The following is a 26,789-nucleotide window of genomic DNA, read 5'->3' on the forward strand; positions in this document are numbered from 1 at the left end:
GTATAGGATTCAAAGTTATAGTTGGTCAATTTCCATTATCAGGATTATCGGGAATATTCTAAATTGTTAATTTCAATAATCTGTAGCTGTCTATCATTGTTGAGAATTTAAAAATGTGTGTGTTTAAAAAATATATATAAATAATACCACTTAAGAAATAACAGAGCCACACAAACAGAAGACCTTATAATTTATGATTACATTATTTACATTTTTCATGATCTTCATAAACAACAAATGTGTGTCCAATCTGTGATGCGAAAAAAGTAAAGTTTCTTAACAAAATATAAGAATTATTCTGAAACATACCTGGAAGTGTGAACCTCGCTGAGCATCGCTCTTGTCGGTGTGGTTGAGAAATTGCTTAATTAACACGGCAGTGGGGGGCTTTAAATATGGGGAATATCAAAGGGTAGCATCTTTGTTTTAAAGGCTGTGTGAGATGTATTGATTGCTTTGTTCTGGGCTATGTGAATTTATTTTAAGTTTCCATCCTTTTTCTTGGGAGATGTGTTTTTTTGCCCCCCGTACAGACAGCTGTTGTTTGCAAATACCTGCAAATATCCTCTACATTATTTATGGGGACTTGCACGAGGCGACACAGGGGAAATTGTTTCTCGCTCGGATCTTAAAGTAGTCTTGTCGCCCTGACCCAGTCTCTGCTATATCCGCCCGACAGCAGATGAGGGAGCCCCAGAATAGAAAACACAGGTCATATCAGTTTATCTGGGATTGGGCTTCTCAAATATAATATATAAACACCTCCCAACTCCTGGAATTGCCTCGGGGTCCACAGGAAGATGTTGTTGAAGTGACTCAGAAATATATATATCTCATGCTGCTTCTCATTTTTTAGTCAGCACCCCTCCATCCCCGCCTCCGACTGACTTCTTTCTCAACTCTGATGTTTATTACTCAAACAGCTCCTCGGATCAAATATTCCTGTTTGGATTTTTTCAATCAGGAGGAGCCAAGTGTTGGTGAGAGATAACATGTTGAGGGAGTGGAAGGTGCGGAGAGGGAGCTGCAGACTTGTTTATATGTCTTGATCTGACAGGATGAATAAATCAGCAAAGGGTTCCCTGGCAGCCCGGGATTATAATAAACAATAGTTAGGGCAGTGGGGGAGATAAAGTTGGGGTGATGGAAACGATGGGAGGCCTTGATTGCGGAAAACTCTGTGAATTATTCAAACTGTTTCCCCTCAAAAATCACAGACTCTGGCCATGAATGCAAATATAGTTTTGATGATTAGAGGAGACTGCTCTGCTGCACCCTGGGACAGGAGATGGCTTTCCTTTTTGGAGGAATCTTGATTTGCTTTCTGTTACTCTGAAGTATTCTTTCAGAATTATTTGGGCTTTGCTTTCCCTGGAAATGTGAGTGCTAAGCATATTGTAGCAACACAGATGTGATGGTTGCTTTGCAGTTTTCACATTTCGATTTAGAAAAGTCTGTCTTGATCTATGACCTTCTGTTTTCTTTATTCATATATTCTGTTTGTAAAACCGATTTGCAGGTCAAAAGACAAGATGTAAAGATGAACTGGGCCAAATGTAGGTGCATGTTCAATTTGTAAAGGTCTTGGTTACATAAAACCACTTCAACAGCACTGTCTATATTTTAGTGTGAGGGAGCTCCAAATCAAACTTGGAAAAGAGTCATTTAAATGCTATTGGAAGAAAAGTTAAATGTATAAAAAGTTGTGGTTATATCCAGAGGTGGAAAGTAACTAAGTACATGTACTCAATTACTGTACTTAAGTACAATTGTTATGTTCTTGTACTTTACTTGAGTACTTCCGTGTTTTGCTACTTTGTACTTCTGCCCCACTGCAATTATTCAATACCTTTAGTTACTTCAAATATTTGAATTAATGATGTGAAATATAATTCACCAACTACCCTGCAGTATACAAAGTCATATATTATTCTGAAATAGACCAATTTGTATAATAAGTACTTTTACTTTTGGTACTTCAAGTATGTTTTGAACATTTTGAATGTAGGACTTTTACTTGTAACAGAGTATTTCTACACAATAGTACTTCTACTTTTGCTCAAGTACAATATCTGAGTACTTCTTCCACCTCTGGTTACATCCAAATATCTTCTCCTTCCTGCTAATCACCAATCACTGCTTAGAGGGGAGTCTTCTCTTCAAAATATAGCAATGTTCAAACAAAACATGCACTATGTTTAAATTAGTTCCGTTTGAGACACACCCAAATAGCAGCTGTTCCATCCTTACAGTCCAGTGGTTAAACAGTAATAGAAAAATCTGTTGTTATCATTATCGGAGGCTCCAAATAAAGCTGACCTCCGGGAAAAGGCTGTGGGAAGAAGAGGGGGCAGGACACTGACTGGGGAATACTGGAATTCTGGGGCTGGTCACTGTGAGGAGAGGACATGTTGGGAGGAATCTGCAGCTGGAGTGTTTGGTCTGACATGCTGGCCTCACACAGACAAATTGACTGAGTGCCTCCATGTTGTAATTAGTGTTTGCTGGGAAACGGCGGATCCCCCTGCGCCGTGTCATTAGGATTAGCACTCGGCGGGCTGTTGCTTCCCGTTTTCCTGTAGCAAAGAAAAACTCAATATCCCATCCGTCACAAGTCTCTCCCTGCAGCTAAACAAAGGCTGGCTGCAGTAACACCACCTAAATGGATTAATCATCGTCGGCCAGCATCATCTGCTGGGCCTTGTTTGGGGGGGGGGGGACAGAACACACCTGCGATCACATGGAAATAAACATTGCAACAATATCACATTTTCAATTCGCGAACTAGGAATAACAAATTGGACGTAAAGCCAAGAGGAGAGTGAAATCAAACTTCAAAAAATCACTGTAGAAACATTTTATTTCAAAGATGTTGAGCGAGGCTGCTATTGCAATCATTTTGATGTTATGAATAATTCTTTATGTAATTAATCAGCTTCCAATTCATTGAAATGTTGTGTTTATAACCGTACTGAGGTTTGCACCAACAAATATATAGTTTCCTGTTAACCTGCAATTTCTTCCCTGCTTTACTTCACACATGTATCCCCTCTTCTGATGCTCTAAATGTTGTGTTTCATCCAGTTTACTTACTCTGTTTAGAACATCAAACCAAAAGTGCTGATTTGCGTTTCCCACTGCTTCGGTAGACGTTTTTTCACAGCCTGCATTCCCCTGTTGTTTCACAGCGTTGGTGATTAATTTGACATCAGCAAAATAATAAGTGGGAGGCCGAAATGTGCTGCAGATAAAGAGATGTTAATATTCACCAAAAACGTGTTCATAAATGCTTCCTGTCTGTGCTCTCTTTGCCTTGCAGGTGTGCTGAGCCTGCCCGAGAGTTTGAACCTGCACCGCGACCAGCAGCGCTCGGGGCGGGGGGGCGAAGGTCAGGGCTACTCACAGGCCGAGCTGCGCACGCTGGAACAGTCGCTGCTCGCAACCCGGGTGGGCAGCATCGCAGAGCTGAGTGAGTACAGAACCATCAGTGTACCCAACACAGTGCCATTTAGAGACATGACCAAACTCACATCCATCTCTATTCCAAAATATTGAAGATAGCTGCAATAAAATGTGCTGAACTTTTTCTATCTAGAGCAAATGGATAGAACATGGACATCACCTAATTATGAAACTTTGGTCACATGATAACAGGAAGTCGTTTATATGGCCGGAAGTCACTCACATTGTCTTCAGCATCAGATGTGAATGGCCCTGACATTTGTTTGCTAAGTAAATGAACAAAGTTGCATTCTACCACTTTATACTTTCCTCAAGGTGTACAGTTCAATATGCTACCCCGATTCTTACTTCTCATTATACATATTTACCTTATGGAAGCACAAAAAACGGACTCTTCAAAAATCTATTTTCATGTACAGTGCTGTGTTGCTTTAACAGCTTTTACCAAGCATTTTGACATGTACATGTTACCAAAAAAGAATGAAAATGCCCGGATGACACTGCAAATATCTGAGGTAATGTAACATAATCCCGAAAATGTTTGCTGAATAAAGCGTGCTATACTAGGTAAGATATTTAAATGTTGATTCCGATGATCTTAGATCCAGTAACCTTCTCAGAAACATTTGTATGGAAAGTCGTGATTGCATAAGACTAGAAGTGTAGCAAGACCATCCCCAGAGAGATGATGGATGACATTTAATTGCTCCCTCTGGCATTTGAGGTATGCCAACTCAATCGAAAGTCACAACTAATAAGATTCATCTAATGTACCACACATAGCAGATCACAGACATTTCATTCTCTCTATATAAAACAGGCTAAGACTGATGTTTTTCTTTAATGATCAAACACCATCCTTTAGTGGAGCCTTAAACCTGAGATAAAACCTGCCTCTCTCAGAGCAGCCAACACATATTATATAGATTTAAAGTGACCCATAATGATCTCTTTGAATACTACATTTAAAATGTTAAACCTTTTTGCGGAAGTATCCTAAAACGGCATTAAATAGTGAAATTCAAAGACATTAAATATTGATGTATAGTTCAGCGTTGTAATTGTTATGCACAATACATCTGATCAACTAAAGAAACGATTTATTTGCCAAATAGTCCCATCAGAGTGAAGGAATGCACCCTCCCTGTTGTCATGGTGGTCTGACCCACCCTCCGCCTCTTTGCTGTCCCTTCGTCCATCTCCCCCTCCCTCCCCTCTGACTCTTACAGCTGTGCTGACACCTGTTTGTGAGTCACACCCGGAGACCTTTAAAACCAAGGTCGCCGCCTCAAAGGCTTTTAACCTCCGCTTGAAAGGAAGGACTCCACCTTTAACTCCCACTATCTGCTCCCCCACCCCTGTCCTCACCCTGTCCACAGTCACATATTAGCTCATGCTGTCCCCCCTAGTAATCTGCAATGTAACACAGTGTCCATGCACATCTTTCTTGTTTGTTCTGGGTCAATAGTGCATTTAAAACCAGCGATTCACTTTGCATCATCCATTTAAAGCAGGGATTTAGTTTCTGAATCAGTTGCTCTGTCACTGATTGAGCCTGTAAGCAGTTTGTAAAGCGTTGTGAAGCAGTTATATTTATGATGCTCTTGGATTCAATATAACCAGTTAGCTTTCCTACTGTCATTCCCTAAAGCCACGTCTGAATTTGGAAACTAAATTAAATATGCTATCTTTACGGATACATTCATGTATTTGTCATTTGACAGATCTGTTATTTCATTTTCTTCCAAATTTGTATGTGTTTGTTTTTAGTATATGCAACACCTTAACAGTGATGCTGCCTGTCAGGTCCAGGAGGGTCTTGAAAAACGAATTATTATTCTCTACGATCACCATGGTTATATACAGGTTTTTACATAAAAATAACATGAGAAGTAATAGCAAGATAGAAAGAATACCTAAGAACAATTTAGTAAACAAATTGAATTTTCTAGCGAAAGAGTTGAAGTGGATATCCTTTTCTTTATTGAATTTAGACAAAAAAATATATATAACAGACACTACAGTATAACAATGTTGATAAAACAACCTAACGACTAAAATCAATATCCTTTTTAAAAATGCAATCACCTGAACCAGTGTTTCCCCTACCATTGTCTTGGAGGGGCGCTGCCAACGGAGCCCCACGCCCCCCCCTGAAATTGAAGGTGTTTTTTTTGTATATATATATAGCACCCCCCTGCCTATTTACACATATAACACATCCATTAACATGTAGAGTTGTATTTATTTTCATCTGCTGAATGGAAGTCCAATATGAAATATCTTTAAAGCTCTGGTTTGGTCTCCACCCACTCCTGGAGGTTACATCTGGCTCTGAAGCAGCACTGTCCGTGGCATGTACCATGCAGCAGTAAAGTACATCTGTCCATCAGAAAGGCTGCACAGGTTGCTGTTTGATTCCTGTTTGATGCACCGTGTGTTGGACTCCCTCACCTCCACACTCCCAGACATCGACATGTGGCTCGTAACACGTTTTATGCCAGCTGCTGGAAGTCATTTTTGTGGATTCTTTGGCATAATATCCTCCTCTTGTGGCGTTATGTGGACAGATTGATCTACAGAGTACGATTCTCTAAGGATGACGAGTGTGAATCTGCTTCATCAAGTACATGAAGATTGCATTAAAGGTGCAACTTTTAGCATATTCTACCATCTGCCTGTGCTAGAAACGTAAAGGAGCAGATTTGCTAGAGCCCTCGCATCCTATTCCAGACACTTTTGTATTATTATTTATCAGAAAAAGGTGCACAAACCTGAAAGAGCAGTTGCCTGTTACCTAAAGTGCAGCAGTGTGATAGCAACCTCGCTCTCCACCTCTTTAAAGGATTTGTGTGTTTAAAGTCTTAACTACAGCAACAAATGTGTATAATTCCACAACATAAAAAATAGTCCCCATGAAGGTTCTAATTACTCCTATTTGACTCATGATTGCTTTAAAAAATCAGTTTTTTGATAGGTCTGCATACAAGCTACCAAATGAGAGGGAATACCTGGAGTCTCTTAAAGCTGTAACTGATATTTTAATTAAAAAACTATCTTCATCTGTATTTTAGAGCTAGGCAGTAAGAGGAAGTTGTTAAGAGTGATTTTAGTGAGAGACACTGCTAAAGTGTGTTTGGCTGTTAATGCACACTGGACATTTCCTCCTGCTGCAGCTCCACTTCAAATCAATGTGACATTACGTTGGCACTGATTGTGAGGGCCAGTTGGAGGAAGGTGGTGCACTGAAATATTCATCTAAACAACTCTGGCCAGAACACTTTTGTGTGTTATAAATTGAATTAAAAACACTAGGATTCCTGTTTTCATATGTTTATAGAAACCAGGTTACTGCCAAATGGTGAGAATCTGCATATTTCCTCAGTGTATGTGTAGGTTTGTAGAGGCTGTCTCAGCAGATGCCTGGTTTATGTACATAATTCAGCTAATGTCCATAATAACAAACATCATGCTAATGATAGGTTAATGTGCAAATGCTACAAACGCTGTAATATTACAGCAGAGACCAGAACAAACGGATGATGGCGAGCAGGTGTTTCACGGTCAGATGCTGTGTGCCTTCTTAAAAAGATGCTTGGTTTCTACAAATTACATTGTTTAGATTTAAATCAATTTTAAGCCGTTAGCTCTATATCTGAACAATAAACAAGATCACTTTAAAGTTAAGCAGCCACTCAGAGCTGGTTGTCGGGGCACTTTCACACCCGAGTTGCTCGATAATGAATGGATGATAGAAGAGGAACATTCATCACTTTATCCATAATTTTATTCTCTAGTGGTGGAAAGAAGTCATTTTTTTCTGAGGTCACCATTATCTCCCTAATCATATTTCATTTATTGGTCTGGGCTATAAAAGCAGATTGCTGATGGCGGAGTTGAGCTCTGTTTTTTTACACTACTCCTCATGTCTTAATGACACTTGCCATGAAGGATATCTATTCCCTGTGTGTGTGTGTGTGTGTGTGTGTGTGTGTGTGTGTGTGTGTGTGTGTGTGTGTGTGTGTGTGTGTGTGTGTGTGTGTGTGTGTGTGTGTGTGTCGCTGAGCTGACATATTGTGACCAGGTGTGGCGGAGGGAGGCCGTTCATCTGTCAGCACAGCGGCCGCCATGAGGGTCACAGAGTAGCCACTAGTCAAATAAACGGCGTAATGTAATACAGTGCAGGCCTCTAACAACGGGGCCCTCCATTCCTGAAGCTAGGGGGCCCCCCCACCACCACATAGGAAATATTCAAAGAATTCACTATTCTTAAGATTTCAGTTAAGAAACCGCATATTTGATTCTATTGTATATATGGCTGGCATTTTTCAAGCTATCAAGTAGCTGTTATTATTATTATTGTCCTGCACAATTAACAGAATTGCAATATCAAAATGTCAGTATGCGCAATGTTTAGTAAAGGCAAATTATGTTAAAAGAACATTCTGAATTATACTTTTTTTCAGTAGAATCCTGGCCTTCAAATGGTACTATACAGACTTAATAACAAAAACAAACTTATTTAGTCGCAACAGGATCATTTTTATATATTTTTTGGAGATATTTTGATATATTTAATGATAATTCCCTCTATGATCGCATCATATCACACTTGCATTGTGTCAGTCAAAAATAATTCTTCATACAATAATGCAGCATCTAACCAAAGATTTTAATTTGGTCTCATTAATATCAGCCTCCCTGTTTACTGCCCTGCAGCTGTGTCAGAGTTGGATTACAATACTGCTAATTAAAAAACATTTTCTACTGCTGCTGCTTCATATTAAAAGCATTGAAGTTGAAGAGCTGTTTATCGTGGGCTGACTTACAAAAACTCTTCAATTGTTACTTTTTGAATTGCTACTTAACTTAAAGGGGACCTATCATGCTAAATGCACTTTTGTACGTCTTTTATACATGAATATGTGTCCCCGGTGTTCCAGGGAACTCACCAAGTGTCAGAAAACACAACCCTCTCTATTTTCCTCCATACCCAAATCTCTTAAAAAGGGGCTGCAACGGATCTGATACAGACTGATACAGATTTTAACACTTCTATGACGTCACAGAAGTGGCGCTACGGCTATTGGGCCAACTCCACCAATCAGGAGGAGACAGCCACGAACATTGCCGTTCGAAAGCGCTGGAGACGCTGTAGTACATATGCCAGGCCTGTAGATGGTGCTGTTCTCACAGAATCAGCCCATGCAAAGACAGTGTTACATTGAGCGAAATGAGGAATGGCTAAAATGCATGATCTGTTTGGTATTTTGAAAAATAAAAAGTATAAATATGCCTTATATAGGTATGGTCCTACACTATATTATTAAAATATAGCATGATAGGTCCACTTTAACTATAGATACAAAAAAGGTGTTTTACATTAACATTTCCTGTCAGTTTCTACCGGGGACTTTTATACAGAGCTTTTTTATGACTTATACTCTACCAACAAATACGTCAACAGGTGGAACTTATTTACCGAGAGGCTTTTGGCAGACCCTTAGCACGTGTTGCGCTTGAATTACTTATGTAAGTAGATACAGGCAGGATACGCTGGTTGCTACCATAGGTAACGGACACAACATTTGAATAGCAAATGAAAATCAAATGAATTAATGAAAATCGAATCAAAACAGTACGTTTATCCGCCTTACATGTATAAACAGATTATCCTTGTCTTTTTTAACAAAGCTGCTCAAGGACAGTCTGTTTTCACATTAAACTACACTTGCTGTTACTACAGTGGAAATCTAAAGAAATAAACTTGAAGCTACACTCAATTTGTCATATTTAAAATTGTCGCTTTTTATTTCACAACTAAATACATAATTTAGGTTCTAGGGAGATTCTTTTGATATCCCATGAGCTTTACACTTTCAGGCATCTCACGCTCTGTATTTTCTGGGATGACAATTGCTAGCTTGAAAATGAGTCGTTGTGTATTGTACAGCGCACAGGCAGAGAGGAAAAGTGCTTATTCTTCAGGGTTGAGTGGATTTCCCAAAGAGGAATCCCTCTCCGCCTGCAGAGCCGCACCAGTTACTCACTGGCTTAAAAGGGTTCAGAAAATTGCATAGCGATGGGATGTTCGTTCTCTTTCTCCAGGAAGTGATTGCTAACTGAGTACCTGACTTGGCTGTGCATGTGCTTCAAATGTATCTCTGTAAACATACATTATTATGACGATAGACCATTATTTGAAATAAGCTAACCCTTCCTATTCTTCTTTAGCACCTTACATTTGGAAAGGATTTCATTAATATTCCAGAATACCTTCGTAGTGTCTCTGCTCCATTGTCCCACACTCACTATGTGGACGAAAGCTAATGGCTTAGCTATACCAAATGCACACACACACACACACACACACACACACACACACACACACACACACACACACACACACACACACACACACACACACACACACACACTCACACTCAGCAATGGGATTTGCTGGGAGGTGTTACATTTCATTTTGAGACCGTCCATGCCATTCTCATTTTTCATTATATTAGATTTAAAAGACCTCACCATGCATCATCTTTCCTAATCTCACATCTGACCCATTTCTCGGCACGGGTAATAGAAAAGAAAAAAGAAGAAAATGAATCAGTCAGACTTCTTATCTCTTAAATTGATAAAAGTTGATAAAAGCCTTATGGATTCAGAAATCGGGTGATGTGTTTTTAACTGTAAGGTTGCCTTTCTCTGCTGCTTTTGACCACTGTGGCTACGGATGATAATGTCACCCTCATGTCCTTTTACGTCTCTATCTAATAGACATGTCAAAGACGTGCAGTATCTCAATGTGCTGGGAAAGGTCCCTGCTGTCATGTAGTCCTCTTCATTTCATTTTCTCTGTCCTCTCAGAGGTCTGCAGTGTCATCCGCTCCATGTCCGTCCATCTTAGAGACGCCATGGCTTGAGAAAATTGTTGACTTGGCGGTAAAGATGATGCTTTCACATTCGGCCATTTTTCTTATCTGTCTCCAAGCACCTTTATTTAGGAGGAGGGGGGGGGGGGTTTTGCTGACACAAACAACCCTCCTCACAATCCTCCAGACACACACCTCTTCATCTCGCACAAAAGACTCATGCTGGAAAATCTTGTAGGCCGTTGCTGCAGTAATTATGCAAAGCTGGATTCATTATGGTATAATGGTTTAATGTCCCTCGACACCTGCCACAGGATCCCACTCACTCATCGCAGCACAGTACTGCAAAAAGATTAGAAAAGCGATTAAAGAGCTGTTTGTGCAACAAATCGAGTATTTTCAAAAGGAAGATCTTAAACCACTTTATCTGGGCTAAATCTCTCAGACACTGTTCCTTCCTCAGTTTGCATTGTTGTTTTTTCCTACTGTAAGCATGATGTTGGTCATTTCAAGGTCAAAAAACGTCAAGGTCAAAGCAGGTAAAATGTAGCTGAAAGCAAAAACAAGAAACTACAAATGTAAGAATTAAATAAATTGAATGCTCGATATATGAAACAAACAATATTTTAGTTGACCTCTAAGAAATGCATAAACTAGTTTTAACAGCATTCCAACGACTATATTTCAAATACTTATAATGTGACACATGACTATAGCTAGTTCAATTCCACTTACAAACAATTACATATATTACTTCAAATTAAATGGTCGACTTTTCTGAGACCTACCTCAGACTGTGTATTTGCACTGTGCTCTTTGTTACAAGATGTCAGGTGAGGTGACAGCTGTATTTGTATCCACTCTTCTTTTGTTGACTTTTATTGGCAAAAATAAACTATGTTTTCATCGACTATCCAAAAGGAATACTTCCAACAAGGACAAGTATCAACTTTGCTTTCTTGTATTTGTTAATCACCTTGGGTCTCTCTTTAAAAGCATTACAGCGTGTCCTTTAGACGGATGGTGAATAGAGACTCCAGCCTTTTACCTACCAACTGAGCACACACCACATGGAGACCTGGCTGGCAGCAGCGAATGGGGTAGAGCGAAGGAGAGCCAAAGACTCACTTACAGAATGATCTGTCACGGCCAAACAACTTTTACACAACATCAAACACAGGACCAATTTCAAAAGCTACGACGCGTTCTCCTTGTCATGTTCTTGAGAGATTTCACAAGGACACAAAGAATGGACTGAGGACTCTTCAAGTTAATAATCACCAAATTGCTGTTTAAGCTGATTACTTTGTTTCCTGCTCGTCTTTCAGGTCTGCGTCTTCCATTGACGTCCCTTGTCAATTTCTTAATTTGATCTTGCTGTTGCCATGTTGTCGGGCAGCCCATGTTTTGGATTCTAATTAAAGTCTATTGAACGTATCGTATTTTTCAACGAGGCTGATGAGTCCACGCCACTGAACCGACATCTGTGAGTGTTCAAGTGTGTGACACCTCTCAGGAGGGGTACAACACCCACAGGCAGATGTGCTTTATTAATTCATTATTACCCATCAGCCCGACATGTGAGAGCTGATGATACTTGAGCTTGCCTCTCTCAGCTCCTTCACTACTCTGGACAAGCTGAAATTTAACTTCCACTTTACTCTTAAGCCCTGCTGCAATAATACGACGGACATTAGGCCGTAGACTTCACAGCAGTGCTGCTGAGAGATAATGCAAGCTCACTAAATTAGAGTTTTTACAGAGAGCCCAGAAGGCTAATGGAAGTGTTGTGGTAATAAGGCGGTGAATTGAACAGACTGCTTCACCTCACTGTTTCCGAAAACAAAAAAGAGAAAGACAGGGCAGCTGTTTAGAGGCAAATAAAGGCAGCTGTTTGCAGCACTGCTTCGATGAAAGAGGAATTCACAAAAAGGGCCTAATAGCTGTTTGTATTTTTAACTGAACTTCTGTCATAAGAAGGGTATCATCCTCTGGCTTCACACATCCAGTTTATCAGTGACTCATCAATCATTTGCTATAAGTAGACACTTCCATTTCATGTACTGTAAGGAAAACCCTTTTATTTAGCATTATTAGGAGGTAACTTGTGGATTGATAATGACTTTGGTCATCTTCTCACATTTCCATTAGTGTCATCATCAGGTTGAAAAAAACGTCACCTTCACTGAACACTGGTAAACCAATGGCATTCCCATCAGCCTCAGCTGTGCATTGTGTGTTGTTCTAATTACCAAAAAAAGGACATAAGCATAATCAAACCTGCTCAGTAATTAGCATGGTGACGTTGGCAAGTGCAACTTTACAGAGTTTCTTGTTTGTGTATATTATACCTTACTGTTCTCTACATTGCATTTACGTTTTTCTCTACACATACTGTAATGAGCTGCTGCCTTGCAGTTCACTCAAGTACATAGAGTTTGCCTTAAAAATGGTAATTTGAATTAGATTGTTTGCTGTGTTTCGGTAGGCAGCAGAAATAGTCATTTCCATCGGAGATGTGATTGGGAAGCACATCTTAAAAAGGAACAAAAAAAGCCCTCAGCTGAAACATGACTGGTGCAGTGCTATTTAAGCACATTTGATACACTGGATAATCAAGCCCACACATGGGAAAGTTGTATTATTTATAATACTATTGCCCCAGTGGTGCTGCTGCAGATCTTCACAGAAGGGCCATTAAAGTCCCTAAAAGAGCCATTAGACAGAATAAAATAGCAGCCATTCAGAAGTCCCCTCCTGTGAGTTGCCAGAAAGATGATGACAATGGAGCGAGGGAGTCCGTTTGTGTAATCTCCCGCTCCATTGCCACTGACTGGAAATATCTGGAAGAACTAAGACAAGATGATGAGAGAAGTCTGGTATTGTTTCCCACAATGTCACCATAGTTGCTCTGGGACAAATGAGCCATCACTTCTTTGGTCCGTGCACTGAGCATTTCTGGTGATGTGTCACTGCTTTGGCTCACAGTCATCAGTCCAGGAAACACAGCTGCTCTGGGGGCTGTTTGACGCCGTAATGGCCAAAAAATAAGAAATTGTAACTGTTTCTGAAGCACTAACTATCACATATAATACAGAAACAGCATTTGATATTTGCAGCATCTTGCATCATGGGATCTTCATTCCACTTATTTAATCAAAATATCCTCCAGGGAGCCTGGGGGGTAAAAACAACAACTCTGAACGTTTGACCCTGGCAGACCCTGATACTTCAATACAAGTAGAGTTCTGAAATGAATATTATATACTTTTTAGATAAAGGTAATGGAAAACTAAACATTTTAATGAATTATTCTGTACCCTACTGTTATGTAGATAGATCCTGGGGTAAAACAGATGGCATCAAGCTGCTGCTGCTGCTGCCTGCAAGTGTTCTTTAAACCCCCACCTCCAGAGATAAAATATTCTGCCAGGAGGTAGCTGCTTAGAAACTGCACATTAACCAAGTTTGAATTCTTATAATAATAATGATTACTTTTTTTATACAGCACTATAACAAGTTATTACTTCTGTATTAAAATTAGGACTGCTCTCTCTAGGTCGTCCTCAGACGAGCCCTCCATCGTTGCTTCCAGTCATCCCGGTTCTCCATACATCTGGCCAGTTCATTGGTACTTTGTGCTCCTACGTCATTCTTGAGTACGTCCACGTATGTTTGTGCGGGACGTCCTCGTGACCGATGCCGGCTGGCAGCTCTTGATGCCTTTGGCAATGTCCTGCTAGTCTCATTCTCCTGGCTGCAATTTTCTCGCTCACCCTTGGTATTCCCTCGTACAGGATCTTGTTGGTTACATGTACACTCTTGCTGATGTTAAGTACTACTCGCAACATTCTGGTGTATCCGTCTAGAGACTTTTGCAGGGTTGGCTTCAGGGTCCAGCATTCTCCAGTTCCATACACTGGTCACTGCAATGCCTAAATAAAATCTATTACAACAATACAAATTAAATGGAAATAAAATACCCAAAAGTAATTTGGAAAATAGGAAAAGCACATTAAAAAGATAGCATATGATGGAAATAAAATGATGTGCTTGCATTAATAAAAATATTTTTTTTCAAAATACCTTTGGAAAAGTGACACACTTCACAAGTCAATCCTTGAACGGCACCATGTTGCTATAACTTACATGCAGCAAAGATTTGTCTATTTACACACCCATCTAACAAGTAGCAACATTAGCATTACATTGAGCATCTTTCTGGCCAAATGATAAATAAATAATATTTGCTTAGTTTTTATGTGCCAAATCCACAGAAAAATATGGATATAGCTGCTTGATGCTCCACATCACAAGCTAAGTATTAACTTGTTATTCAGGCTTGTGTTACATGTTACATGTTACATATAGTCTATGGTTACATGGCATGATAGATTTTCTCTTTTTATTGAATACATTCAACTGGTGCAGTTGGAAAGAGGGTTGAAGAAACTTGGCTGAACTGATTAAATACATTAGCCTGACAAAAAAAGTTAAAAGAGGATAAAAAATGCTCTTTAGATGTGCAAAGATACATGCTACCATATACAGTGATTCCACGAGATTGATCCCTTTGAAATGAGATATAATCATTAATCAATACAGTCTAAACATTATAAGATATTTAAGCATTCACCTATCTGTGCAGTATGCCATCAAAATGTATATTTGTTCATGTATTATCTCGTCTTTTTCAAGTTTTATATGTACTGTGTTGTTTGGTAATCATGAACAAACCATGTGAGTAATGTATGATATTTTCAGCGGTGTTTCATCGCAGTATAATGGCTGGAATGTCACTAATGGTGCACTGACGTCTGTTTTTACCCAGAGCGGATACATCTTTGTTTAGCATTTGTAGCCTGGCTCTTCATATGTGTTAACCCCACCTTTGCAGATGGTGTCCTGCTGCTGTTCCATATTGCTTGGATTTAGTCAGAACAGTGTGTCACTTTACAGAGTTCAGTGTATAAAAACCCTCGTGACCAACCCTCCCTCTCCGCCCTCTATGGAGCCTGGAGAAAACTCTGGAAAGAACATGTTCAGTTATATCTTTCCTTTTCTTTTATTCCTGTTAAGCTTGTTGACACCAAAAACTCCAGATGGTCGCTCAGCCTTTCAATGCATCCTTTTCAGGTTACTGTAAATTACTCTAGATTAAAAAAATACCAAGATGAGAACAATAAAATATAGTCTTAAAAGCAGTTAGGACTGCAAATAGGGCTGGTAATCGCAATATGGACCAGAGCAAAATCCAAATTGCAATAATCACAATATTTGTCAAGGCAAAACATGTGAAAATATGGGAATGAAGGATGTTGGGATGCAGAGTGGACCCAACCTATCATCGGTATAATGCATGATGACGTGTTCTGTAATTGACTGTGATTAATAGTTGCCATGGAATTGCTAATGTGCCCCAAAGGCAGAGTCGTATTAGCGAGTGATGATTAAATGTCCTCGCTGCGGCCTGCGGGGAGCTGTGGGCCGTGACAGTGTTTCAGCGGACAGCTGAGGAATCTTCCATCTCAGTCCTCATTTAAGGGCCACAACTGTTGTCTCGCCGGGATAATCTCAGGTCACATCTGATTCCGCTCACATTTAGCTCATTGCACTTTGTCTGCTCGAATTACGGGCCTGCTTACTGACTATTAAACCAAAATAAATAAGGGTGAATCGTAATGACTTTGGTGACAATAGAGTGCTGCAGTGATGACGTATTATTTTGAGCCTACCCAGATGTTAGCATCGCAAGTGGTCCCTCGGAAGAAATCAAATGTTCCCGTTTCTTTGGCAAACAAATGTTTGATGCTGAAATGTTTTGCTTAGCAGGATAAGCTAATAGTTGAAGCATAAATGCAAATGCCTCAAGTAAAAACACTGGGCTATAAATAAACTACATCACGCTCACATGACTTCACGTCACCAAGGCAGCTAAGGTCCGGTGTGATGATGTTAACTTGTTAGCGACGGCCATTTTTCGGACACAGAAAAGTCTAAGACATTCACGAATGTCATCTTTATTGATGTATTTTATGGAACAGAACAAAATATTTGAATCTTGTAAGCTTTTATAAACCACATACATTATTTCAGACATCTAACCCAAACATCATTCTAAAAAACATTGACTTCAAGACAAGGGAACCTGAAAGTGCTAAAAAGCCATTAGGTAATTATTTTTGCACCACTCATGCTTGTTGGCATGCTAACTTGCTCTACTAAGCGGATGAACATGGCGACAATTAAACCTTTCCAAGTATCAGCATGTTAAAATTCCCCCTATTAGCATGTTTCAATGTTAGCATTAGCGTGTATCTCAAAGTAATACGAAGCCTTATTGATAGTCACCATTTTGACTGTTGAGAAAGTAGTGAAAAGAGTTTTGACTTTTTTCTTGTTGTACATGAATTCCTATCTATTGCTTGTAATGCAGTAGAGAAAGACAAGTTAATGACATAGCTTCTCTATGACAGAATTCACAGTGTTGACATTTTAAGGTAGCAGGGACTTTCTGCTCTATCATGTCATACATTTTTGTCTCAGGAACAAAGAACATTTTTGTCCTTTTAACGAGTCCTTCCAAGAGAAGAGGACTTGGCAAGGAGTAAAGAAAGAAACTATTCTCTCCCCTGTGATCGAGCAAAATAGATGAAGCATGATCCCTAGGAGTGTTTCTTGAATATTTACAGCAAAGGAGAACAGAACAAATGTTGTCCTGCTGACAAAACCAAAGTCACAATTAATGATGAAGAGAAAGCTTGTTTATCGGCCCATGCGCTGGCTCAGAGGGAGAGTTTACACATTTGCTTTTTGTGGTTGGAAAAATAAATGCCTTTTGTTTATTGACATGGTTTGGTTTTAGAGTTTTGTTTCCTTCTTTTTTAAACCTCAAGGGAGCGTCGACAGACTTGGTGTTCCTCTGCTTTCTGTTTGGTGGTTAGCATTTTTAGTTTCCCACTGAGCAGGAGGTTTTGTAAATTAAATGCACACCTCAGCCCTCCTTGTTTAATCTCCTTAATAGTCAGGCCGGTAGCACACTGCGTAAACTCACACTGAGGAGCATGCATGGGGACTTTCTGTGTACCTGGAGTGGAGAGGTTTTCTTTGCTGAATTAATCCGCTTGGTTGATGTTTCCTCAGAAGTGCTGCTGAGTACCAAACATGCCCAGCAAACAAGCTGCGAGGAACCATGTCACATTTATTCCTGTGGTTTCCGGGGAGCCGTAGATAACAATTGTTGAAGTTAATGAGTTATCTATTGATTTTTTTTGTTACAAGATTGTGAAAGATTTGCTATAATTCGTTCCAAAGCCCAGGAGGACTTATTTAGTTGCGTCTTATGTTTAGTCAGCAGTTTAAAGCCCAAATGATTTTAAATCGCAATAAATGGAAACATTCAATACTGTCTTACATTGTGTTATTGGAGCAGTCCTGGCATTTGTGTTTGTCTTATGATTAGTAAGTGGTTTCTGATCTGGCAACATTTTTTCATTCCCTTTCCAAAAAAACATAAAGATCACAGTTGCAAAGTGTCATTTTTCCTCTGATGGGTTCAGGGTTCAGGTTGAGGAATATTCCGAATTAAATGATAGGAAAATCTCAGTTGTTGCCATTTAAAACCTTTTTATCTCTACAGGATCAAATGTTTAAAGTGCACCTATCATGCAATTTTTAGGCAATAGCATAGGTCTCAGATATATAAATATATAAAAAACATGTCTATGAAGTGTTTTGCTCAAAATACCAAACAGATCACCCATTTTAGCCATGCCTCATATCCCTCTTTTTCACTTCCTGTTTCCAAAGTGCTGATTTGGGGTATAAAGCTTTAAAAAAAAAAAAAGGAGGGGATGAAACGTCATATAATGGATTATCAAGGATTATTTCTGAAACCGTATGGAGCTCAAAGGCTTTCTCTCTTGCCGGTGAGTTCCTTTTTATTTCCAGCTTCTTCACACACATGCTCTCCAGTACTGGTTAGCTCTGAGTGTTAGCGATGCTAATGTAAACACCGACCATATTACATCTAAAACAGTCGGGCATTGTTTCTGATAGCAACTTTCTGATAGTGCCATGGGTCCACATTTTTTATAGGACGTCATAGCGGACACAAATCTGGATCAGCGCCCTTGTACCCCCGTTTTTAGAGATTTGGATACGGAGGAAAAGAGAGAGGGTTTTTTTTTTTTTATAAATGTACATATTTATGTATAAAAGACATCAAAAAGTGCATTTTGCATGATAGGTCCCCTTTAAGCTATAAATGTAAAACTCTAGTATTTACCAGTCACAATTCCCACTGATCTGCGTTCTCAGGACTGTTTTGGATGTGGTTTGATCACAACAAAAACCCTCCAACCTTCAGTGCACACAAGTTTTCAAACCAGTCAGAAGTGCTCAGACAAAACAGTAAATGGAGAAAACTTTAATGGCAAATTACAAAAAGCACTTTGGACAAAAATGATTTAGTCATTTTCTGCCTAAGTCATACCTGAAGATGGAAGTCTTATCCCGCCACACATCTTGAATCATAGAAACAGGGCATGGGTATTTTTGGAACAAACAATCAAACAGGATCAGAGAGGGTGTGCTGCAGCTCAGAGCTTCACACTTTTACACAAGTTGTTCATTCACTTATTAGTCGTGCATGCAGTAAGACAATGCATAAACTCACAGTACGGTGATGTTTTCTATCTGAATGCAGAGTCTCATGTAAGCCTCAAACATCTAAGTAAATAAACAGATCAATGGAGATATTCTTTTTTTTGTTGAGAAATCGAAACTGCAGGCTCTCACTGCAGTATTTCCCCCTTCCAGAGCTTTATCGTTATTCTCAAATGCATCACTAATGAACTCATCGATAAAATCCTAGAGCAGAGAATAATGACTCTCTATATGTCAGTGCTGAGTATCTGCCGCTGTGGTTCACAGGTTTCCACACTTTGAATTTCAAAACCCCCTCTGGGGTTCCAAACTATTAGAAAATGGCTTTCATTTGTTCGCTGCTCCTGCTGCGGCTGGAAATAAGTTCATACTCAAAGTAATAGACCAAAGTTATTATAGACAATAATCAGGAATAGTTCTTAAATAAATATATATAATGATTACTCAGGTTTCAACTGACTATTTTGTTTGAGCTCTCAAGATCTTGGGAATCAATGTTCTCCATCATGAATAAACTGTAAAATGCACAGAATAAAAATGTTGAGTTATGTCTCCTAAAATACACATTTGTTTTTTCTTGTAAGACGATGCATTCTGTTTTATCTCAACATTTAAGCAAACCTTAAATACAAAATAAGTCCACATTTGAAGGATAATACCACCCTTTTGCAAATCATTGGCCATATCAATGTATTTATAACATTGATATTACTCGCATATATGTCCATTAGGTGTTAGCTTAGCTTAGCTCAGCTCAAGGCCTATAAACAGGGGGGCACGGCTAACTTTGCTTTGTCTCATTTTCAAAAGATATTCTATGTGTGTTTTTCCTAGCCTACTATCACATTTCTCATGACAGGAAGTTCACAAGTTTAAAAAATATTTTCCACATTCATTTGAGATTTTGCACCCACACATGCACACTGACTAATGTATAGTAGTTTCCCTATGACACTCTTAGTGATCATACAAGGAAAGTGGGAGAAAAATAAGAACTAAAGAGGACAGAATAAGAGCTCATCCTCCTTAGTAATTTACTCATAAGAGAGAGAAGCATGATGTGTGTAAGAGTTCATTTCAAGGCAGCAATACCCCACTCAGCAAGGCCTGTGTGGGTATATGTGTATGATTAAGAGGGTGTGCAAATGAAGGAGTGAGTCTCTACTCCATCACATAAGTGCTGCGAGAACTCTCGTGACAAAGGAGTGGTGGAGAAAATGAATTTGTGCTCTGATAGCAATGCGTAGGAAAAACCTTATGACTGGATCTTCCCTCGGTGTGCTACACGTCCTCTTTAATGAGTTTCTATTTCTGGAACTTATTCATTCTCATGTATGAACATATCTTCTAGGTGATCTGGTATCCCGGGCCATGCACCACCTGCAGCCCCTGCACATCAAGAACTCCAGCAACGGGACCCCGGTCCACCAGAAGACCCCCAACACCACAGTGCACTGGGAGCCCGAGGCCCTCTACACCCTGTGTTACTTCATGCACTGCCCACAGATGGAGTGGGAGAACCCCAACGTGGAGCCCTCCAAAGTCTCCTTACAGACCGAGAGGTGAGTCCAACAGAAACCACACGTTTTGGTTTGGTCTACAACCAAGAACAGATTGCCAGAAAACTTGTTTGCAGTGGACCAAGAATCCATATCTAAGTCCAAGTAAATAATGTGGTGTTGGATTGGTTTTGGACATGCTACTAGAGGAAACTTCTTCTGATCAATATATATATAACACACAATGCCATGTACAGTAGGTCTGGCTACCAATGTTGACACAGAAGTGGCTGTTTAATTTGTTGAGATAAACATCATTTTCCATTCTTTGTCGCCTACAAAATTATATTTTCATGTAACTCAACTGCAAAATCATTCAAGTCTTTCATATATGTGGTTGATGTTAAACCTCGTAAGACAAATAAAATGCATCAAGACTACTTGGTATTATTCAGACAAAACAACTACAAGGTTTAGTAAAAGTTCCCTCAAGGATCATTTGAACCCTTCTAAAACATTTACCCATGTTGGCTTTGAGGGCGTTTAAAATGGGACAAGCCACAGCATACACCAAAGTTTCCCAAAGAGCCAAAAAAAGAGCCATATTGATCCATTACATTGTCAATTAGCTAACTTGTACAATATGATATATTATACTTCGCCTCCCCTCATCAGGCAATAAATCAAGCAGTAAGATGATTTCGGTGAGAAATGTGTGTGTAAGTCGAAATCCAATCTCCCGAAACATCCATCACCAACATTTCTGGCACACTCTACACACTGTAAAAGCTCTCCGTCTTGATAGGTAAACACATATATCCTTTCAACCATATTGCCTCTGTCAGTGAGAGCCGCTCCTGAGCTAGATTAATTTCAACTGGACTAAAAGGTTAGTACAGATATTTAGACTGTATAAGATGCTGCGTGGGCTGGTGACACTTCCCGATCAGATTGATGGGAACGGGACTTCACTGGGATGGACGGATGGACAGATTTTTCCATCAATCCGAGGAGATAAAAACTCCTTCCTGACGTCCCTGGGGAGCAGTGGGAATGTCAGGCGGAGTGACATGTCAGCAGGCTCTCTGTCCCACGGAGAGAAAACTCTATTTAGCATTCTGCTGAAAGGTTGAAGCCGAGTAAAAAGTGGAATAAGAGTGAGGGGGAATATGATTATGTGAGTTAGGGTTTGTTATTCTCTTTTTAATACCATATTTTCTTGGAATTTAGACCACTGAAAGCACAAGATAAAATAGTATAACATTTAAGGTCATTTCAGACAAGGCCTAGATGTATCTTTGTCATGCATTACTATTTATTTATAATGGAAATGTGTTATTCATCCTTCAGGAAATTGTTTGATGGTTAATTTCCCTTTGGCTTCATGATGCTTGAAAGGTGGGAGGATGTTTTTCACTTCCACCCTTGATGAAATATCCAAGAAACACCAGTGCTCATGCTAGTACTAATGGGGATCCTCATAAAGACATGAAGCTTGAAATATGCCTTTGTAGGGGAGATAAATTGCTAAAAATATTTGTATTACTCCAATTGTTTTACAATGTAACAAACGTGAAGAATCTAGATGAATTTTAAACAGCAATTGAGCTGCAGGAGATTTAAGGTAGTGATATAATCTGTATTTTGGCCCAGGCGTTTGTTTCCAAGGAGGGATTTCTGCACTGGCAGCTCTGGGTGTTGGTTGTCGCTGCAGGCCTGCCGTCTGAATCATTGGATGAAATTCCCCTCCCTCTTTTTCAACAGCCAGATATGTCTTTTTGGGGAGGCAAACATCAGTTAAAGCATAAGCTCTGAGCAAAGGGAGGAGGTTTGCACATTAGTCAGCCAACTGCTAAACACCAGCAGAGACCTTTCTTTTTTTAAAACCCTTGCCAAAGTTCACATTTCCTGGCAGACTGTAGGTGTAGAGACGAGTATAGCTTTGGTGGTGGAATCTGATTCACACAAAAGTCAAACACAGTGTGTCAATATATAAAAGCTGCTGCCTTGATTAAACATGTGCTCACAGTAAACCACAGAAGGACCAGGCAGCTGCATGCACAGTAAACACAACAATCCCAAATGGTTTCTCTCAGTTGGGTATGTGCTTCTGTTCAAGAAATGTTAGAAATTGTAGTTGCCAAAGGGTCATGAAGGAATAACTCTCTACAGGGACCTTTACTGATGGGTTCCTAATATAATTGAACTGACTGTGAACATGAAATTGGACAATTTAATTTAAGGTTTCCTAATGTGCATCTGCTTCGTGGTTTTAAAAGCCCTAAAGGAACATTAGTCTTATTACATTTAAACTGAGATCTAGTGAGTCAGAGCTACTCTTCATTTCATTTCAAACCTTTCTTGAACCAGGTAGGTCCCATTGAGATCATTGATCTATTTTTCAAGGGAGACCTACAGCAAGTAGGTTACACATGAAACATAAAACAATAAAGGACGTCATACATCATATTTACAGGGCTACATTTACATACCTATCGACATTTAGAAGTACCAACAGTATCAAAGAGCATTTCAACTATCCGAGCTTTAAAAACATGCAATATCAAATCAAATCAAGTTTTATTTATATAGCACATTTTAAAAACGATCTTTGGTCGAGCCAAAGTGCTGTACATACAATAAAAACACTTTACAATAAAAACACTTTACAACAAATACAACAGCAAAAATCAAAAAAATCACACACAGGGAAATGTCAGGAGTCGCAATGGAACCAAATATCTCAGTTTCAATTATTTTACACACAAGCAAGCAAGAGGAGCTGCGCACAGAAAAGCTCTCGTACCTAAGTCAGTCCTTGCACTTGGCATATGTAACAAGACCACATCATGTGATCTCAGGCAATAGCTACCTGCAACTCTGTGTGATCAGAGAGCAGATATACGATGGGAGTTTACCAACCATGGCTTTATATATGAACATGTACCAATGACTGAGCCCCGTACAGTAAGTGAAGGCAAACCTGCCCTGGCATACAGCTGCACTATAATGAATGTTCCCTGTAAACTACTGTAAGTGCACGTGCTTCTAAATGTATCCTGAATAGTTGAGTTCATAGGGTCAGAGTAATAATGGTTGAGTACAAAAAGGAACAACATCAAGCTAGTGAAAGGTTTTTTTCATCTGCTTTAATAATAGGGACTTCCAAAGGCCTTTATAAGCCATATATATATACCAAAGACGTTCCTTTTGTCATCACTTCACTTAGACAGATGTAAAGGATTGACTGAAGGTACACTGCCATCAGTAACACAGATCTATGAACTCCATCAAGTCGAGTAAAACAGTCTGTTGTCTTTGTTTTGTTAAAGAAAACGTATTTTCTCATGGATTGTGGGGGCGGATTTTGTCTACCTTTTGATAAGGATAGCTATTTCATAATGCTAAGCTAACTGATTAATAGTGATGAACTGACGTTAAATGTCTGATGAATGACTGACCTGAATGTCGCTGCTGTTGCTCTGTGGGGGGGAAAGATGAACATCAGACAGAACAAATAAAGAGAGAAAAAGATGAGGTGATTTGCGACACACACACATTCTGGAAGTAAATTATGAAATAAGGACATGTCAGCCAGGCAAGACCCATTACTGATTTTGATTAAAGAAGGTAATAACGAGGTTGAGGGCGGTTGCAGTATCCATATATCTTCCTCTTCTGGAAGTGGTGAGTTATTAATTATGAATATTGATTTGGTTTGGCTGCCTTTTCAGTTATCTGTAAGGGCATCATTCATTAGAAAGTTTGTGTGCTATCAGTCTCTGTCAGGTGATTTCATTTTAAGGTGAACATAGCAGCAGTGTGTTTTAAAGATTAAGTGGTATTTATTCATTTTGACATACTAAATTCAGGTTAATCATTCTACTAATGTGACCTGACCTCTATGATTCTGTGTTTTTGTACAGTTTTAGTCATAGCTTGTATGTGCATATTTATGACTGTATGCTCGAAAACCACAATATGTTTTAAAGCTATTTCAAAAGCTTCAGTTGACCTTGACACTCTAAGTATCGGTCATTCTCCTTCATCAGAAGAATGTTACTAAATCCTGACCAATAGAGCTGTGAAAAGCTTAAAAGAGCTCAAAAGCTGAAATCTCCTACGTGAAAAAAACCCCCAACCTGTTCCACCTTTGATAGGAAAAAGTGTATTCATGTGGTATTATTGTAAGTAACAGATAAATCCCTTTTTCTCAATAGTTTAAAGTAATTTTTTGTATCCTTAAATCCAGTTTTATTTCTAATTTTCCATCAGATGCATAAAAGGCTTATCTGGGATGCATAAGCAAAGAATGTATGTAAAGTTTGCACATTTGAACAAACTTTTGTTTCCCCCTCAGGCCGTTCCTGGTCCTGCCTCCCCTGATGGAGTGGATCCGGGTGGCGGTCGCTCACACGGAGCATCGAAGAAGCTTCTCTGTGGACAGCGACGATGTGAGGCAGGCCGCCAGGCTGCTGCTGCCCGGAGTTGACTGTGAACCCAGACAAATAAAGTAAGAATATTATGCTGTCTGGAGCTGGACTTTAACAACACACACACAGACACTCAAACCCAAACCAGACACTTTTTACGCTGCTATTTACGACAGTCTTGGACTAGTGCACATTTCTCAAAGTTGTTGAAGTGACTGTTATTTTGTATATATTGATTGTTGTGCTTTTATTTATGTCTAAATATGTATAAATGTGTCTGTAGATTGTGTGTGTGTATATATATACAGGTATATATATATATATATTTGTATACATATTTCTATATATCTTTGTTATATTCGGGATTGTGGAAAACGGTAATTCGATCTCTCTGTCTGTACACACAAACTGAAAGATTGACAATAAAGTTGACTTTGACTCAAACCTAGACAATAGAGCAGGCAGGGAGCTGATTGGCTGTAAGCTCTGGGAGCAAGAAGGACACACGAGGCAGATCGTGACTCTGGGATAAATCTTCTCTCTGCATGTTTGTCTCTCCTCCTTTTCTCCTTCACACGGCCCAGCAGTCACAAAGCCTGGCACAATGTTTGTCGGGGACGTTGTTTCTGTGTCAGTGGGTTAAGAGTCAAATGTCAAATACTCACCAAGAAATAATAAATGAAACGGTTAGAGGTGTGAATTGCCAATTAACATCACTTTACATATGTCAGGCATAATTGTCTCGTAACATTTGACAAACATGATGAAACGGCTCCTCTGTGACCCAGTGGCAACATCAGCAGTGACAGCTGCTCACAGCTCGGATTAAGAGGCTTTACGGGAGACAGGAATGAGTAATAATGAGTCATAGCAAAAGCCTTTTCCTGGAGAAAAGCTACTTTAGGAATGAAGGGAAGTAGATAGATATAAGAAAATGTGCAAAGAGCTCAGTACTTGAATTATACTCGAACATCCCAGTGCATTTATTATTATAAGTCCTGTTTCTGTCTCTTCACCATAATGACCTTTTTGTTGATTGTTGTAATTTTTCCATTTGTTTAGTGCCTGTATTCGGTGCAAGTGTGTCTGCTTTAAAGCTAAGCCTTGCCTTTGTAAAAGTAGAATTCTAATGGGAATAATAAATGTTTATAGCATCAGTTGAACTAAACACAATTTCTCATGTTTTTCTAACAGAGTCTGGCCAGGGTTGGAAGAAGTACATACATATTTTACTACCACAGTGTAGAAGAACTCTGTTACAAGTAAAAGTCCTGCATTCAGAAGCAAGTACTTAGCAAGAGTATGAAAGTATTTGCATCAAAATATACCTAAATCACTAAAGATAAAAGCATATTAAGTTTATTTAATGATATACTATGTTGATTGCACGGCAAACTACTGCTGTGCAAAAAGTGTTTAAACTTCAAAAGATGAGGTTTAGCTACAAGTGTTCCCAGTCACTCACAGTCATTTTTCCTCTGCAGAGCAGAGGATTGTTTCTGTGCCACAAGGAAGCTGGACGCCGCCTCCACAGAGGCCAAGTTCCTGCAGGACCTGGGCTTCAGGATGCTCAACTGCGGACGGACGGACCTGGTGAAGCAGGCCGTGAACCTGCTGGGTCCGGATGGCCTCAACAGCATGAGCGAACAGGTCGGGAATACTTAACTACACAGAGCTACATCATTAACATCACACACCTACACAGCAGAGGAGCAGAGATATAAACCAAAATGGATTTTTAAGTATTACCTGGCCGTCCATCCCAGTGCAAACAGATGCTTGGCTCATGCAATGTTCTGAAGGTGTATGGCATGATACAACACACAAATACAACATCTGCATATTTG

At 39.5% G+C, this 26,789-nt stretch overlaps 1 protein-coding gene across 1 annotated transcript; it reads left to right on the forward strand.

The window, feature by feature from the left end:
• The first annotated feature begins 1,540 nt into the window (after positions 1 to 1,540).
• Positions 1,541 to 26,607, forward strand: LOC104950975 (ankyrin repeat and BTB/POZ domain-containing protein BTBD11-A-like). The gene is made up of 5 exons (XM_010777604.1): positions 1,541 to 1,556; positions 3,320 to 3,469; positions 20,362 to 20,572; positions 24,870 to 25,022; positions 26,427 to 26,607. Exons 1-5 carry the CDS (start codon positions 1,541 to 1,543, stop codon positions 26,605 to 26,607), a joined length of 711 nt encoding a protein of 236 aa, XP_010775906.1.
• The last annotated feature ends 182 nt before the right edge of the window (positions 26,608 to 26,789 follow it).

Source organism: Notothenia coriiceps, unplaced genomic scaffold (assembly GCF_000735185.1).
Source record: "Notothenia coriiceps isolate Sejong01 unplaced genomic scaffold, NC01 NC01_scaffold00000339, whole genome shotgun sequence".
Lineage (NCBI taxonomy): Eukaryota > Metazoa > Chordata > Actinopteri > Perciformes > Nototheniidae > Notothenia > Notothenia coriiceps.